This window comes from Cyprinus carpio, chromosome A6 (genome assembly GCF_018340385.1).
Source record: "Cyprinus carpio isolate SPL01 chromosome A6, ASM1834038v1, whole genome shotgun sequence".
NCBI lineage: Eukaryota > Metazoa > Chordata > Actinopteri > Cypriniformes > Cyprinidae > Cyprinus > Cyprinus carpio.
Window position 1 is genome coordinate 11,652,906 of NC_056577.1, and position 18,745 is coordinate 11,671,650.

The following is an 18,745-nucleotide window of genomic DNA, read 5'->3' on the forward strand; positions in this document are numbered from 1 at the left end:
CTATCAGGATTGTAAAATATTTGACAGAGTGAGCAGAGCGAAGGACTGTGCGTGCACCACCATCGAAGGGTCACATGATCTCGTTGTGGTTTAGTTTAATGTTTAAAAGTATCATTAAAAATAATACCAAGTGCTACCATGTAAAAAAAAAAAGTTAATTTAGAGCCCTGAATAAGTAAATTACTACTAGAGCACAAAATTGTTTACAAGAGCACATCTTTCTTCATTGATTTAGTCACTTGATTCTGCTCTCAAAATGCACCAGATTTATGCATTTAAATTTAAAATGAACTAAATTTTCTTATGGGGTCATACCCCCAGAGTCCCCTACAGCAGACAGTGTGCACCAAGAAAATCCTATGGGGACACTGGGAATGTAAAGGAAACACTGTAGGATTGGCTGTCTCAGTGTGAGTGTACATGCCAGTTCACCTTACTATTTACGTGGCCCATGTAATGGCACTAAATACATTTCTCCAGTAAAGCATAATGATTAAGGGGGGCCTCACACAAAGAGCAGCCTAGGGGCCCAACTGCCTTAATCCGCCCCTGTTCAGAAGCAGGCATGTACTGGCAATTGGGAGCACCGGGACATTCCCGGTGGGCTTGTCAAGTAGTGGGCCAGTCGCCGAAGCGAGGGCGACCTACCTTATGTTAGACGGGGTTTTTAAATCACAGGGCATACAAAACTGCAAAAAGCAAATACTCCAAAAGTGTGAAGTGGTGCTACCCTATGCATCCGCCAGTCACGCGAAATCAGTCACCCGCACAGAGGTGCGCTTCCGCCACGATGTTAAGTATTGTGAGTTTTGTTATACAGTTGTGTGATATGAGAACATTAAAGGTTCTGTAGTGATGCTGGCTGAAAACAGCCACCACAATGTAAACTGCATGATGAGGTAAACTGGAAAATGCAAATACAAAATTAAAGCTTGTCAATTCAGCACCATTGTAATTTTGCAGTTATTAACACTGTACAAATAGGCAATGGTGTTTTGGTAGAAATGTATTTATTATAAATATTACTGTTATTACTTATATCAAATACTATGGATTATTTAACTTTTATAGAAGTTGTTTTTGTAGTTTCTACAAGTTTAGCTTTTTTTGTTTTCTTTTTTTCTTTTTTTTAAATTACAAATTATATAGTTTATTATTATTATTATTATTATTATTTATTTTAAAAACCATATGACCATGGTCACCTTCTTAAACTAGCCATTTAAACTCTGGATTCTATGCAAGAACTATATTAAATTTCATTGGGGCAAAGGATAATTTACCAGAATAGTTTTAATAGCTTCTTTCTCTTTAAATGTTTAGTTCTAGTTCATTTTAATTGAAGTAAAATGATATTCAATAAGAGCCTGATTAAAGATAAATATCAGTGTCTTAAAGTATGTGTTAACTATTTACAAATGTTAAAGTTCTTAAAGGGATAGTTCACCAAAAAATGAAAATTGTCATCATATACTCACTATCATGCCATTCCAAACCTGTATGAATTTCTTTCTTCTGTGGAACAAAAAATAAGATAATTTTGAGAAATTCAGTGATTTTTTTGTCCATACAGTAGAAATCTTTTCTGCGTTCTAGCTCAAAATCAATTTCTATGTGACAAAAAAAAATGCATTATTAAATTTGTTGCATTTGCAGTGAATAAAGTAATATCATTATTTGTTTCTGTCCTGCTTTATTTATTTATTTATTTTCTCCAATTTAAGGCTCTATAACCCAGCAAAACATTCACAGGGGAACACGTGGGCTGGATTGGATGGATTTGTCCAGGGCCGAATTTTAACCCCAGCCCAGCCCTGGTCAGAAGTGTGGTGGTGGAAGAGGGGGGTATTAGCCTTGTTAAAAAACAAGAGTATACATATTAAGCTAGCTTACGTATTAAGATAGTGTGGATGCGCTGCTTTTGAAGGAAGGATTGGATGTGTCACTCATCGGCAAGTCTGTTAAAAAACATATGGAGATAGGCTTGGCTTGAAGAAACGGGGCAGGATGGCCACGCGCTCCGATCCAGGTGTAAAAAAAAAAAATGAAACTGCCAAGTGCGTCTATGTTAGGGTGACCGTACGTCATCTTTTTCCAGGTCCTCTTTTTTGAACGAAAAAAAAAAATGCATCCGACTGGGAAAATGTCCAGGATTCATCTTTTGCTTTCTACAGTCGGCATTCACCATGTGGGTTTTTGTTTTAGAGTCCTGCGTGGGAATTTTTCTTAATCCTGCTTCCGCTGAATTTCTGACCATTATCTCGTGCTACCGCGATTTGTGTGTCCATTCCCGCAAACATTCTAATATTGCATAGCTATAATTTTCACGCATGAGGGAGCTGCTGTCAATATGTGGAGTATCTAAATCTCTGTTGAATGAGCGCTGTTCACCTTTTATTTCGAGATGATGCGCACTGTATAAATGAAGATCAGATATTTGTCAATGAGCTCAGGATCTGTTGAGCATCAAATCCTCTATTAACCCATGATCAGAGGTATCTGACTCCTGCAGCTCGTGTTGGATGCAGGGTTGTCAAGTCTTAAGCATGCACACGCCTCTTACTTCTGCACACATGGCAGTGCTGTGCAGTATAAAACAGAACTGTCAGCCAAGCTGCAAGGAAAGACTTTCTCATTAAATGTAGATGAATCAACAAATGCAAACGGGATCCTTAATTTTCTCATAAGATACATAATACACTATACTCTTAATTACAAGGGAAAAAACTGCTCTTAAACTGGGTGTGTGACAGGTTTGGCTGAGGAAAAATTTTTAGTCCAAATATTTTATTTTTATTTATGTTTTTGCTCTAAAACCTGGTGACAACATAAGTCCTGGGCTGAAATCTCTGGGCCCCCATGGCTGTGGCTCCCGGAAATCATTACCACATTTCCCCACTTTTCCACACTTAATGACAGCCCTGAGTACAAGGATGCAGCATAGCAAAGTCTGAATAGCTTTGGAATGCACTCTGTTTTATTGTGACACATGGCATGAGCGCTTTTTCATCTCATACACACTGAGGCTCAAAATAATGAAATAGTCACTGTGATATGTAACGGCAAGTCTGTGTGAAAGTGGCATCAGTCTAAAGCGTAGCCCAGTGTCACTGTTTGACTGCACCCAGAGAACACTCTCCCTTATATCACAGGCTACAGCTGCAGCAGGGACTATATTTAGATGCCTTTTCCACACACACACATACGCACACACACACACACACACACACACACACACACACACACACATACGCACACACACACACACACACACATATACATATTCTTCCTTGGCTTGCACTGTCTCTGCCTGTACCACCTACAGTGAATCAAGCAGTGTCTGTCACCCACACACCCTCTTCTGTTGCTAATGTATATGTGTGTGTTTGTGTGCACACATTGTAGTGAATGGTTGAAATTAATAAGGTATAAGACGAGACCAGTTTTATAGTGAATATAAATGAATAAAACAGTAAAATTACAGTTTTTATGCTGGAAGATTATTAAATAAATTCAATTTTAAAATGTAAAGCAGCTCTACAGTAGATAATAGTGTAATGACAGCTCAAATTCATTTTAGTAACTGTGTTTCAAAGTTAATAAATTATGAAATGAGTTCAGTTCAGCTAAAGAAAGCAGCTCCACAAAAGGTAGGATGTTTAATGTTGATTAAATTCAGTTCAATAACAGTGCTAATAAATTGGTGTCCTTATCCAGCTCAATTCAGTTCAAATTTTGTTCTCAAAAAGAAGAGCACAAAAAAGGCACCTTTTATTCTGCCAAAGTATTACATCATCTGTTTGTTTAACATTTGTCTTTGTTTCTAACATTGAAAAATTATGCAGTCATCTAATAATTTACTGGCAGAATATTTGATTAATTGATTTGAAGATTATTGTTTTTGTTGTTGCCATGCGATTGCACAATGAAGCCATATGGCACAGGCTTTGCATTCCTAAACTCTTTAATTGTTTTAGACCACAAAGATATTATGAGCATTTCAACTGCCACGCACAAGAACACACCCAAACATACATAATTGCACACACACACACACACAATATTGTACTGGTTATTGGGGAAGGAATCCAGTTTATCCACTGCGGTATAGGAACTGAGGTCAGGTTTATAGCTGCCACACCTTGAGTGATGCATTAATAATAAACTACAGAGGACCAAGGGAATGGGCTAATTAACACAAGCCTCAAAAGAAAGACAGCCCACCCACTCCCCTCCCTTTACTGCTTTGATCTAAAATATATTCCACTGTAACATCATGCTCTGTGCTATCGTCAAATCTCAGTTATTGTACCTACACTACTATCAGTCCCTAATAGAGCATTTTTATATTGGATGGCAGGCATCACTAAAGATTCTGGGCTTCTTGGAAATCACGTGCCAGTTTTACAAACAAATCAGAGTTGGGAAATATAAAACCTAAATTTCCAACATATTAATTTGCTTTCTTGCCTTAAAGGAACTCATTGTCCTATTGTGTTCACTCCAAAAAGAAATTGGAACTGACAGTCGTATTTCTCCTGCTCCACCCAAATCAGTCATTTTTTATGGAATTGGCAGGCCTGATAATCTGGTCATCAAGACGATGGTTTGTGATGAAGTCAGATTATGTCAGAGTTTGTTGGAAAATCATTAAATGACAAGTATTTGATCACTACAGTATGAAGCCTGCAGCGCAACCTGTGATCACATCAGGGTGATTTGAAACTTCAAATCTGAATTTGTGCCATTGTTCATGCTTCTGCAGACCCAGATAAAGGATTTTCATGTACTCTTTAATCACAGAAGTACAAGGATAAAAGTTGGGCTTTATTCACATCTGAGCACTGACGCTAATAGGAGCAATCAAAAAGTGATTTAATGCATTGAATAAAGATGTGTTAGGGAGCTAGTGTTTTTTCAGTTCAACAGTCACTCATTCTTATCTCTTCTGGCACAAGTGGATTAAAACATTGCAAAATATACAAAAATATGAAAAACTAGCACTTCAGTAAAGTTTCCATTGCCTTTGCCCCAGTGAATAGTTCCTAGTCCCCTTTCTGATGTTTTTGTCGACATTTAGTCAATGTTATTTTGTACCCTTGCAGACTTCGTAGCATGTTCATGTTTTGCACATTACTAGAATAAACATTTTTAAATATCATGAGAGGAAAAAAAAAGTTTTGTACACAATTCTCTACATCTGTCTTAACACAAAGAAAATGAATGATTGGTTGGTATTAAAATTATTTATTTATTTATTCAGTTAGTCATTCATTAATTCATTTAAAATTTCACAAATTACCTTTTTCACATTTTACATCCTGAACTAACCTTGCTGAAAAGATCAAATTATCTGATATTTTAAGAGACTTTCTGACCTTGTCACTCAATCTGCAGTTCCCTATCTGTCGGTCACTACGAGTTATGTCGAACGACATATGGGGTCTCACTTGGGAGGCCAATCATCTCTGAATTTAAGAGAAAACGCCAATGAAATTGGCTAGTGGATTTAACATACCTGAGCCACTCCCCGTGCCTACGGGTATAAATAGGCGACAGGTGCATCCACTCATTCAGATTTTTGCTTCGGAGCCGAGTAGTTGATGAGCTATCACTACAAAGCCAGTTCATCTTTGTGTTGGAAAGTCTGTTCCTGGTCGGCGTGACGGCGCATTACAGCGGTGTCCCGGCAGCGGTGATTCCCCTGGGCGCTTCAGCTAAAAGAGCAGTTCTAAAAGAGCAAATCACGGACGATTCGCGTCTTTTTCAAGATGCCGTTTCGTCCGTGTCCTTCTGGATGCGGTCGTTCCCTGTCCTCGGTTGACGGTCACGAGCGTTGTCTGCAGTGCCTGGGCGTCCAACACGCTGAGGCAGCGCTCGTGGATGACTCATGCGTCTATTGTGGGCGTATGAGCATGGCATCGCTGCGATCGCAACTCTCACTCCTCAAGGGGAGTGCAGCAGACCCCTCTGCCGCCACCCGTCCCGGTTTCTCTGGCTCGAGCAGGGGACCGCCGGCTGGCGCTCTGGGAGATCTGTGGGTGACAGTGAGAGCTTCTCCGCCGGGCCACGCCCCACGGACCTCTCACTCCTCCCACAGCGCATGTCCCGTGCGGCTGCCGTTTGATTCTGCTGGGCCGTCTCATGGCGGCCCCAGCGTGTCTTTCGGTGGGCCGCCTGAGGATCAGATGTCGATTGCTGCATCGGGGAATGGGCTATCGGCCTCTGAGGATGAGGATTCGGCAGGGCTGCCCCCCTCGGGTGTTGCCGCTGCTGCCGAATCTGACTTAGAGTTGTCGGCCATGCTTGCCCGGGCAGCCGTGAGCATCGGGCTGGAGGTGACTACACCGCCCAGCCCTGAGCGCTCGCGGCTGGATGATTGGTTTCTCGGCGCGGAGCGCGGCTCACAACCGCGTTCTGCTCCGGTTCCTTTCTTCCCGGAGGTGCATGAAGAGGTGACGAAGTCGTGGACGGCCCCTTTTACGGCCAGAAGCCACTCGTCTTCCTTTTACATCCTCACTACCCTTGATGAGTGGGCAGTCAGGGGGTACGTGGACATTCCCCAGGTGGAGAGAGCGGTTGCGGTGCACCTGTGCCCACAAAAAGCCGCCACTTGAAGGAATCGTCCACGTCTCCCGTCCAAGGCCTGTAAGCTGTCGGCGGCTCTGGCTGCCAAGGCTTACAGTGCTGCGGGCCAGGCAGCCTCTGCCCTGCATGCCATGGCTATCCTGCAGGTACATCAAGCCAAGGCGCTAAAAGAAATGCATGAGGGTGGTACCGACCCGAGGTTGATGCAGGAGCTGCGCACGGCGACTGACTTCGCCTTACGGGCGACGAAAGTCACGGCGCGGTCCCTCTGGAAGGCGATGTCCACATTAGTGGTCCAGGAGTGCCATCTCTGGCTAAACCTGGCCGAGATGAGAGACATCGACAAAGCTCGCTTTCTCGATGCTCCCATCTCCCAGGCGGGCCTGTTCGGCGACACTGTCGAGGACTTTGCCCAGCAGTTCTCGGCAGTGCAAAAGCAGACTGAGGCCATTCAGCACATCTTGCCCCGACGTGATCCTCCGGTTGCCACCATTCCGTCGCGGGCAGTGCCTCAGTCTGCTCGTCGCCGTGGGCGCCCCCCTGCATCCTCCACACCAGCTGCGCCCCGTGCTGAGAGTTCTTCGAGGCCGGGGCGTCGAGCCCCGCGCAGGAGAGCGGCGCCCCCCGTGTCACAGCCGGTCGCTAAATCCTCTAAGAAGACAACGAAGCGGCCCTGACATGGGCAACTCGGAGATGTGGGAGATTGCTCTTCAGGAGCTTGCGGAGACAGCGCCACTCCCTCCCCCGGAGGAGGGCCGGGTGGAGAATCCTCAGTTTTCTTTTCTGGTTCTGTTCCGCCGCTGGTCCAACGGCCAGCGGCACCAACATTTTCAATAAAAGAGCAATTTCTCCTTCCTCCGAGTTGCAAGGCTCGTGGGATGACAATGAGCGACGCACTGCCTCCTCATTCTCACTCACGACGCACCCTTTCGCCAGTGGCCAAGAGGTCACGGGTCGGAGACGCAACGCCTCTCCACGTGTCTCTGGCCAGTCCATCCAGGGACATGGGGAGTTTTGCTGTGATGACTCAGAACATGATGCCTTCTGGTCCACCCAGCACAATTCCCCATCACTGCACCACTGCGGGTATGTCGACTGTCCCTTTGGTGCCACTTGTACGGAGTTTGGGGGCGTGGCTTGCGCTGCCCAACCCGTCGCGCTGGCTCATTCGGACGGTTCGACTCGGTTACGCGATTCAGTTCGCCCGGCGACCTCCCAAGTTCCATGCCGTTCTCGAGACTTCGGTGGCAGCCCAGGACGCCTCTGTCTTGCGCGAGGAGATTGCTGTCCTGCTGGCGAAGGATGCAATCGAGCCGGTCCCTCCAGCCGAGATGAAGAGCGGGTTTTTACAGCCCCTACTTCATCGTACCCAAGAAAAGCGGTGGCCTTCGACCTATCCTGGATCTGCGAGTCTTGAATCGGGCCCTGCACAAGCTCCCGTTCAAGATGTTGACGCAGAAACGTATTATCAAATGCGTTCAAGCCCAGGATTGGTTTGCAGCGATCGACCTGAAAGAGACGCATACTTTCATGTCTCGATCCTCCCTCGGCACAGACCGTTTCTGCGGTTTGCATTCGAGGGTCAGGCATGGCAGTACAAGGTCCTCCCCTTCGGGCTCTCCCTGTCCCCCCGTGTCTTTACGAAGGTCGCGGAGGGCGCCCTTGCCCCACTCTGGGAAGTGGGCATCAGGATCCTCAACTATCTCGACGACTGGCTCGTTATGGCCCGGTCCCGAGAGGAGTTGTGCATTCACAGGTACCTGGTGCTTCGGCACCTCAGTCAGTTGGGGCTTCAGGTCAACTGAGAGAAGAGCAAGTTCTCCCCTGCACAGAGAATCTCTTATCTCGGTATGGAGTTAGACTCTCTATGACGGCACGGCTCACCAGTGAGCATGCCCAGTCAGTGCTGAACTGCTCGAGTTCCTCCAAAGGCAGGACAGTGGTACCACTGAAACACTTTCAGAGTCTCCTGGGGCATATGGCATCCGCAGCCGCAGTCACGCCGCTCGGGTTGCTTCATATGAGGCCACTTCAGCACTGGTTGCACTCCCGAGTCCCGAGATGGGCATGGCGCCACGGTACACATCGTGTCACCATCACACCGATGTGTCGCCGCCTATTCAGCCCCTGGTCGGACCTTGCCTTTCTACGGGCCGGCGTGCCCTTAGAACAAGTGTCCCGGCATGTTGTTGTCACAACAGATGCATCCAACACGGGCTGGGGTGCGACATGCAACGGGCAGGCAGCTTCAGGGTCCTAGACAGGACCTCGACTGCTTTGGCACATCAATTGTCTGGAGTTGCTGGCAGTGCATCTAGCTTTACGACGGTTTCGGCCGCTGTTGCTAGACAAGCACGTGTTGGTCCGCACGGACAACACTGCGGCTGTTTCGTACATCAACCGACAGGGCGGTCTACGATCACGTCGCATGTCTCAACTCGCCCGCCATCTCCTCCTCTGGAGTCAGACGCGGCTCAAGTCGCTGCGCGCTATCCACATCCCAGGGGAGCTCAATCGTGCAGCCGATGCGCTCTCACGACAGCTCACCTTCCCCGGGGAATGGCGACTCCATCCCCAGACGGTCCAGCTGATCTGGAGTCGATTCGGGGAAGCCCAGGTAGACCTGTTTGCTTCCCACGAGCCCTCCCACTGCCAGCTGTACTATTCCCTGACCCAGGCCCCCCTGGGCACGGATGCACTGGCACACAGCTGGCCTCGGGCTCTACGCAAGTATGCGTTTCCCCCAGTGAGCCTGCTCGCACAGACACTGTGCAAGGTCAGGGAGGACGAGGAACAGGTCCTGTTGGTTGCGCCTTACTGGCCCACCTGGACCTGGTTTTCGGAACTCATGCTCCTCGTGACAGCCCCTCCCTGGCGCATCCATTTGGCACCCGCGTCCAGATCTCTGGAACCTCCACGTGTGGCTTCTGGACGGGACGCGGCAGACCTAAGTGATCTGCCACCAGCGGTGGTGGACACTATCACTCAGGCTAGAGCCCCCTCTACTAGGCAGGCCTATGCTCTGAAGTGGAGTCTGTTCACGAATTGGTGTTCTTCTCACCGAGAGGACCCCCGGAGATGCTCGGTCAGAGTCGTGCTTTCTTTCCTGCAAGAAAGGTTGGAGCGTAGGCTGTCACCCTCCACCTTGAAAGTGTATGTGGCTGCCATTGCAGCCCATCACGATGCAGTGGACGGCCGGTCCCTGGGGAGGCATGACCTGATCGTTAGGTTCCTGAGGGGTGCCAGAAGGTTAAATCCTTCTAGGACACCCCTGATTCCCTCCTGGGACCTCTCTATTGTTCTGGCTGGACTTCAGAGGGGTCCCTTTGAGCCGCTAGACTCAGTCGGGCTTAAGTTCCTGTCTCTCAAGACAGCGCTCCTGGTCGCGCTCACTTCCATCAAGAGGGTCGGGGACCTCCAAGCATTTTCGGTAAGTGAAGAGTGCCTTGTGTTCGGGCCGGCATACTCTCACGTTGTACTGAGACCCCGGCCTGGATACGTGCCCAAGGTTCCTACCACTCCCTTCCGACCAGGTAGTGAACCTGCAAGCACTGCCCCTTGAGGAGGCAGATCCAGCCTTGGCGTTGCTGTGTCCCGTAAGAGCGCTTCGCATATACGTGGACCGCACCCAGAGCTTCAGAAGCTCTGAGCAGCTCCTGGTCTGCTTTGGAGGTCAGCAGAAGGGGAAGGCTGTCTCCAAACAGAGGTTGGCCCACTGAATAGTGGATGCCATCGCCTTGGCGTACCATTCCCAAGGCGAGCCGTGCCCCCTGGGGGTGAGAGCCCACTCCACACGGAGTGTGGCCTCCTCCTATGCGCTGGCGCACGGCGCCTCTCTGGCAGACATCTGTCGAGCTGCGGGCTGGGCGACACCTAACACCTTTGCGAGGTTTTACAACCTTCGTGTAGAGCCAGTTTCTTCCCGTGTGTTGGGTAACAGGTAATTGGCGGGAAGTACTGGCTCGGTGTCAAGCTTGCTGCGCCATTCCCCCTAACACGGGGATGCGAGCGCCTTTCTTCTCCCAGGAGAGTTCCCCGGTTGGCGTGCCCTGGTCAAGCATCCTCCAGCACCCTCGGCAGTCAGACTTGGCGGAGCAGTCTGGCGCCAGGCCCAGTACTGGTGTTAGCATACCCGGAATCCCGGTCAGCCCCTGTACTGGGCTAGGTGTCTATATGGCTTGATTCCCTAAGGGTAATCCCATATGTGTATTCTTCCACGGTAAGGTTTCCCTCTTGGTAAACCCGTGTCTTCCCTTGACAGACCCGTTCTGTCAGTCTCTTCTGGCAGCTGTTCCATCCCTACTCCAAGGTAGGACCTGCCTCAGAGACCCATTCCATATGTAGTACTGCCCCCTGGGCCAGTCCATATCAGTATCTCCACATGTCACCTCCCTACGGGCAGGATGTGGTCTCCGTAGCGACCTTTTTTCCTAAGGCTCGCTTCCCCATTGTCTTGCCAAGCTGTAAGAACAAATAGGGAAGATTTGAAGCAATCTTTCACTGAAGGTTGAAATCCCTTCCAAAAAATTTTTTGTCGACGGAACAGCAGCATGGCCTTCTCCAGCAGTTATGTACTCACCCTATTGGTCCCCTTCGGTACCAAGGTCAGTGAATTGGCGCTGGGGCTGTGGGAAGGTTACGACCTTAAGCGTAGCTTTTGTGACACGCTGCGGCTTGTCGACAATTGCAGCGCCACAGGGTTGTGACGGTGTTCAGGTTGTGGCGTTTTCCATAGGACCCCATATGTCGTTCGACATAACTCGTAGTGACCGACAGATAGGGAACGTCTCGGTTACGTACGTAACCCTCGTTCCCTGATGGAGGGAACGGAGACGTTATGTCCCCATGCCACAACCTTGAACCATTCGCTGTTGCCGGGACACGTTCTCGGCTCCTCAGCGTAAAACCTGAATGAGTGGATGCACCTGTCGCCTATTTATACCCGTAGGCACGGGGAGTGGCTCAGGTATGTTAAATCCACTAGCCAATTTCATTGGCGTTTTCTCTTAAATTCAGAGATGATTGGCCTCCCAAGTGAGACCCCATATGTCGTTCGACATAACGTCTCCGTTCCCTCCATCAGGGAACGAGGGTTACGTACGTAACCGAGACGGTCTGCTTTATAATATAATTGCTTGCATTCTTTGCATTTTTTCCTAAATTTTGATAATATTAATAAGCAGTCAAGTCACCAATACTGGTTGTGTCAAAGCAGCTTTACAGAGTCAAACAGGAAAATAGTTTGTCAATGATGCTAGAAGCTAATAACAGAGTCATTTTTCAGCTAAAGTCAGATCATTGATGATTCAGTGATGCCATCATCCAGTTCAGTTCTGTTCCAGTAGTGTCTGTGCAATCAGTCCAGCAGTACTCAGTCAAGTAAAGCAGTTTTAGCACTGTGATAGACTGGCCATCTGTCCAGGATGTTTTCCCCAGCTGTAGTCCAAAACTTCAGGGATAGGCTCCAGCATCCTCACCCAGAAAAGTGGTTTTAAGAATGGGTAGATGAATGAATGAATGAAGCAATTTTTAGTATTATTATTTTTATTTTTTTATTTAAATTCAGTATCCAAAATACATAACTAGGATTCCCTTTCAAGAATTGTATTGTAATTGAAAGCAATATCAACATTCCAATTGTTTGACCCTGACATTGTCATTTTGAAAATATAAAATACATTTCAAATACAAATACATAATCATAGAAGGGTTGTATTCAAGTTCTACTTTGTCAAAGACTATTTTTTTATTATAAATTATAATGTAACTATTTTAGCCTAACTAACAGCTGTCAGAACACCTAAAGGAGGTACAAAAAAAGTATCCCTTTGAGCCACCTGGTGGATATTCTCAGGTGGTAAGGGTTATTCTGGGTGGCTTCCTACTGTCTTCCTACTGCAGATTTTAGACACACATTTCCTATGCCTGTTAGGAAGGCTCTAAATGTGTGTCTGGTAGCTTTAAATATTTCTAGGTAGTCAGATAGTTAGGACTCATTATCTCACAGCCAAGGCTCATTAACCATAATCAAAATAAAGAAAATTCAGATTTCAACCTTGGTCTTCATCCACTCCTTTTCTTGTCAGTCAGTTGGTTTGTGCAGTTTTTCAGGTGATTATATGTATAATCAACTGAAGTATGTGTTTAAAAAAATTAATCACTATAATCTTCTTTGTCCTGCAATGCTCAGTTTATGGTGGATTAGATTAGTGTTTCCCAACCATTGTGCCACGGCACACTAGTGTGCTGTGACAGGTTGTCAGGTGTGCCTTATATTTTGTTATTATTTTTACTTTAAATCAATGCTATTGGTCATCTTTATGTCCGTTTGTGGGATTTACAAATATTTAACCAAAAAAAAGCATTTACAAGAGCTTGTGACTAAACCTCGTAATGCCATTGGATCCTTAAATTGTCAGCGAAACCTCAGAACTCCACCCAACTCTATTCAGAATGAAGCGCTGCGTACAGCCTGGAGACAGATTTCTGCTTGTTCGCAGTGCAAGGGTAAATACAGAATTCATGTTTGAATAAGTACAATGTTTTCTTTACTCAAGAAACATTGTCTATAAAGGCTAAGGGTTTTTTTTTTTTTGAGCTACTGTTTTATATATCCTGTGCATAGCGCTTCATCTCTTATATTCCATTTATACATTTTGGCCAAATGTATTCAACAACAAAAAAATTGAGCACCCATATAGTAGCAATAAACTTTATAACCTGTTAGAAAATTTAATGTGATGCACTCACTGCCTCAGAAGCGGCTGTTCTAATGATGGACAAAACACATATTCCATATTCTGATCACATATAGTATATAGCCACAATACCAACTCTGACGATGCTGTGTATTATTAAAAAAATGTTTTTACATTTCCTGAAAGTGGTAGTTCTTTTGGACGTACATTGTTTCCGCCAGACGGCGACGATATGTAAATTTGTTGTTTTATTGTTTCATTGCCAACAACATAAAGCTACCTATGACCTTGTGTTCCTACCTAACTTAAGCTCAAGTTTCACATTAAATGTGAGTACATACATATAATATCCAGTTTTAATATGCCATTTGAAGCAATTTCATGTTTGCAAATCCATGGCCACCTCTTGGACACAAAAGACTCATGATGCACATGACAGGTCATGTAGGCCAAGGGTTCCCAAACTTTTTTGCAAGCCGAACCCCTTAGATATAAATTATTGCAAATGTGTAAATAAATAAACCAAGTTCACATTGCATTCTCAAATGCTCTCAAAAAGCATTCTGAGACTATGCAGCCTTTGATTTGATAATAGTACTAAGATATATCGTGATTATCATTTAGCCCTGTTTATTTACTTATTGTACATTCAATATAATTAATTATTAGCTTTTCATCAACTTATAAACCCCCCGTTTGAGAAACCTGGATCTAGGCCATTACTGATGACAATACTTAAACTTTTGTAGTTTGTCCTGTCAGCAACTTAGATGATGAGGAGAAAGCACAATAATTTCAGAAGGCATGGGGCTTTCATGCTAGATTTTAATGGTTATTTTGATTTAAGTGGAATTTTAGTGGCCTTATTGGGTCATTATTATGATTTCCGCAGCAACATAGATGGAAGTGTTAAATGATGTAGTAAGCCATTATAGCTAATTATATTTAACCATCCATGAAATATTCATGCATTTTTAATAATGGATTCTGAAGTGAGGGAGTGTCTTTAATGTTTGGCTATGGTCAGGCGTCTGAAATAAAACTCATCTTACATTATGTCCGAAGCCCTGTAGGATTAGACCTTGGACTCTCCTTCCATCTTCACAATGTGTTGGGAACAATGTAAGCAACGATATTAAAACTGACCAATGGTGAGGATTTAAAGCAAACAAAACACTCTCTATCCTCTGTAGGATGAATTCTCTACCTTTGTAAAATATCTGGAAAAAATCAGAATAGTGACATACATTATTAAAGCAAAATGCCTTTGTTTTTGAGGGAGACCAAAAAAAAAAAAAAGTGCCACAAGCTTAAATGTGTCCCAACTCTGACTTTTTTCCAGACATTTTATAGGTAAGGTAAACAATATGACAAAGTGTATCATATTATATGTGACATTATATAATGCCATATGGTGTCATTATTTTGTCCTGATTCCCTGCTTAGTTCAGTCGTTAATATCGTTGTTATACATTTTCATGACACATGTATAGACAAGGTTATATGGTCTATGTCCAAATGACTAAATGGCATGGATTTCAAGCTGATTTTGTAGTTGTTGCATAGTCCCAATTTAATTTAATTTATCTCAAAAGTACAAAAAAAAAAAGTAATCCTTGATTCCTTAGTCAATAGATTATAAAAAAATATATGCTGACTCCATTTTTATAGTAAAAATTATCATAATAATAATTCTGTTATTTACTCACCCTCATCATCTTCTAAACCTGCATGATTTTCATTTACTTTTAGCAGAATGTTAAAAATTAATGGCGACCAAAGGCTGTCAAGCTCCATAAAATAACAAAAAACATCATTAAAGTTGCTGTTGATAATATCAGGTACAGTAATATTAGTCCATTGGAGGCAGCCTCCATATTTTCCTTCAGGATGTCAGTGTTTGTTTTTAATTACATAACTAAGATGATGTCTGGCTTGACTAATGTTTGCCTTTAGTTTACAATTAAATGGAAACATATGAGCCTATTTCAAGGGAAATGTCTTGTTTTTTGTCTCCATAAAGACTGAATAGTAGAGTTTAGCATTTTGTACTTAACACACAGACTATACCAGATGCATTTGCTAATAGGATGCCTCTTTAGGCTCCCTCTGCAACTTTAGGCTGTTCAACACTGAACGTGTCACTTTCCAACCTTCCAGCAAATGTTCCAAATCCATTTGTCATGTTGTTGGCATCAGTGATACACCACTTCGCTCACGTTTGGTGTAAACAGGGTGCAGTTTACACAATTATAGAGGCCAGTGTAACTGCATGACTTCACATCTCTTATGGCTTGACATGGCATGATAAAGTTATTTGCCATTGTATCGATGCCAATTCTGACCCAGATTAATTGAATTTTGAACATTCTGAATTTGAAATCTCATGAATCCTATAAAGAAAAATGTATTTAATGTGACAGAAAGATTAGAGAATGTTTAGTTGTGCTTCGGTCTCCTGTTCTGCCTTTTGGATTTTCTCAGACTCAATCTCCTGACCTATTCTCTCTCTTTCTTTTGAATTATTTTATCTGTGTAGGACCCTAGGAGCAAGCACAAATTTAAGATCCACACCTATGGCAGTCCCACATTCTGTGACCACTGTGGATCTCTTTTATATGGGCTCATACACCAAGGAATGAAATGTGACTGTAAGTAATACCATACAAAACTATTTTTTACCAGGGGCGGTTCTAGGGTCAGTGGCTTTTTGTGACATTTCTATGTTGATGTAAAGTATATGGAGTAATTATTTGATTAACTATTGGAATATTATATGTTAATATTATGTTAAAATATTATGTGCAAGGTATTATTTTCATTAAGTAAATCTGAAATCAGGGACCTCTTGCTTTATGCAAATGTGTGTTTGTGTTCACAGCCTGTGATATGAATGTCCATAAGCAGTGTGTGATGAACGTGCCAAGCCTTTGTGGAATGGACCACACAGAAAGACGAGGACGTCTTTACTTGAAGATTGAGGTGATAGAAGACAAAATGCATGTCACGGGTGAGTTTCTGAGTTTTACCATGACATATGATGCAACAGTGTAAAACATATCAATGCTGTTGCATATTTATTTCCCAAGGTGTCCTTCAGGGTTCTGTGTTTGGTTCACTGCTCTTTATTAGATATACTTGGTCATATCTTTCACCAGCCTACCCTCAGTTTTCAAGGCTATGCTGATTATAATAAACTGCACCACAACAAAAAGAAAGATCAAAAAAAAGCAGTTTATTGAAGGGGTAATCCACAAATGTAATCCAAATGCAGGCAAAGGTCATACACAATTAGACAATAGCAATGTTTGGTTCTTGAACGTATCGTTCTTTTGAGCCGGTTCTCAGGATGTAACCGGTCAAGCCAGTTCACAATTCGAACTGAATCTAACAGAATCATTAACATGGGCTCGGAAAAATACGCATCACAGACACAGTGTGTGAACCTGGAGTTATGTAGGCATATGCCCAGTCTGTTCTGTTCTGTTCTTGCGCTCCACTTAGGTGCCGTGCACTGCATTCTGATTGGTTCAGATAGCATACTGCGGGAGGTCGGGACCACGGAAAATCGTGCTATAAAGCGATTTAGAAATTGCGCAAGCTCAAATCGTGATTTTATCACGATTTCAATTAATCGCACAGCCCTACTGCAAAATGCTAAACACAAGTGGCAAAAGTTAAACACAACTAAAGCACAGTTTTCATTTCAAGTTTACACACAACGATTCAAAATTGTTCACACTTGTTTCTAATGATGTGATCAAACCAACTGTACAAAATATGAGCCAGTTCAGAGTGCACAAGTGGCACAGGTGACTGAATGATGATACGAACAATAGATGGAAACAACCTGAGAAGGAGAGGAGGAAGAATACATGTAAGAAGTGGAGGATGAGGAGAGAAAGAGTAAGGTTTAGAGGGTGTTATCAAGGTTGGATCTGTCAGACCAGATGGTTTCTTCTCTTTGTCTAGCAAAAAAGACAACATTACTTGTGATGTGGACAAAGTCCTTAGGCCAGACTCAAGCACAAAGACATGATGCTGAGACTGAATGAATTTCTCATTGACCCTGATTTTACAATTGCACAACTTACAGTATTTGAGTGTACTGTAACATGCTATTCATTTAGAGTTTTATTTGACCTTTTTGGCCTTTGCAGTTGGACCTCAATATTTACAAACAATCAAAACTATTAAAATAAACAAACATTAAACAACATTCAATGTTCAGCACAATACTATTTTTGCAGTACATACAGTAGGCCTATACAATCAGAGCATGTGAGCAGAGCGGGGATCGGAGTGGTAAGATATCCTTAAGAGCGCTGAGTGCCTTTCTGAAGATTCCACTCTGCTCGCTCAATACGCTCAGCGTCACTCGCTCAACCCAGTTCATAATCCAAGCGTTCTTTAAGTGCATTTTATCTTGTGTTTGCTTTTCACAGGCCTTATAATCCAGGTTTATTTTGTAAAGATGTACGCACATTTCATCTCGTGTGTGTGTGTGCGTTTGTGTTTTAATGAGCCTGTTTTGAATATTCTATTGCACAACAGCGGCAGCTATTTTCACTGAAATAAAGTGAACAAAAATACAAAAATACACTCCTTCAGTTTTTGCATTTTAGGTAGGCTATATTTGCTAAGGTTAGATTAATATATTGAATACATTTTAATTAATACAATAAATAAAATTAAGAAGAATGTAAGAATTTCGTTTTGAAACATGAAGATTGGTATTTATCAGCATGCATAATTTTAGACAATTATCCAAGAATTTCGGTACAAACAGTAAACAATTAGGCCTACTAGAGAAATTTTATTTCGGAGCGGGAATTGTTTTATGGCGAGCGTGAGCGGAATATTAAAGGAGCGCTTGCTTGCGCGGTTAGAGCGACTGAGTGGAGCGCACGTCCATAGAGTGGAAAACTCCGCGTCGCTCACATGCTCTGTATACAATACATTCACCTTACTCAGTTGCAGTTACTGTACTTTTTTACAGAATTGCAATATAGTTTACTCAATACAATATACTTTTTTCTGTAATGTTCTGGATGCTGTGTTCTCCATTTTTCTCCGTAGTGTCTAATGAATGCTCCGTAGTGTTGATTTTATTGACTCGTGTGTGTGATCTTAGAGCACTGTTTGATTAAGAGTGCAAGTGAAATGGTTTTCCAGTGATTGTTTGATATTGATGGAAGAGTCAGAGCTTTCGTTAATTTAGTTTGAGTATTTGGATTTGTGTTTAAGGTTTTGAGAAAATGAGTGATGGTTTCAAGAAATGTGTTTTAGCAATTCAGAAAAACTGTAATTTACATTTGATTAAAACCTGCAAAAACCTTTCTGTCGAGTGATATAAATAAATTTCACAATAGTTTATTGTGCAAGCATATTATATTTAAAGTTGCTTAAGCGAAATCAAGGAGTTTATAAAACTGGTTTATTCATTCTTTATACTGTAG

At 43.5% G+C, this 18,745-nt stretch overlaps 1 protein-coding gene across 1 annotated transcript in view; it reads left to right on the plus strand.

The window, feature by feature from the left end:
• Positions 1-18,745, plus strand: part of LOC109089728 (protein kinase C alpha type) — a 131,086-nt gene that overhangs the window by 70,953 nt on the left and 41,388 nt on the right. Inside the window, exons 4-5 of the mRNA XM_042758053.1 lie at positions 15,826-15,937; positions 16,168-16,296. Coding sequence (XP_042613987.1) covers positions 15,826-15,937; positions 16,168-16,296 — 241 coding nt within the window. The remainder of the gene's footprint in view (positions 1-15,825; positions 15,938-16,167; positions 16,297-18,745) is intronic.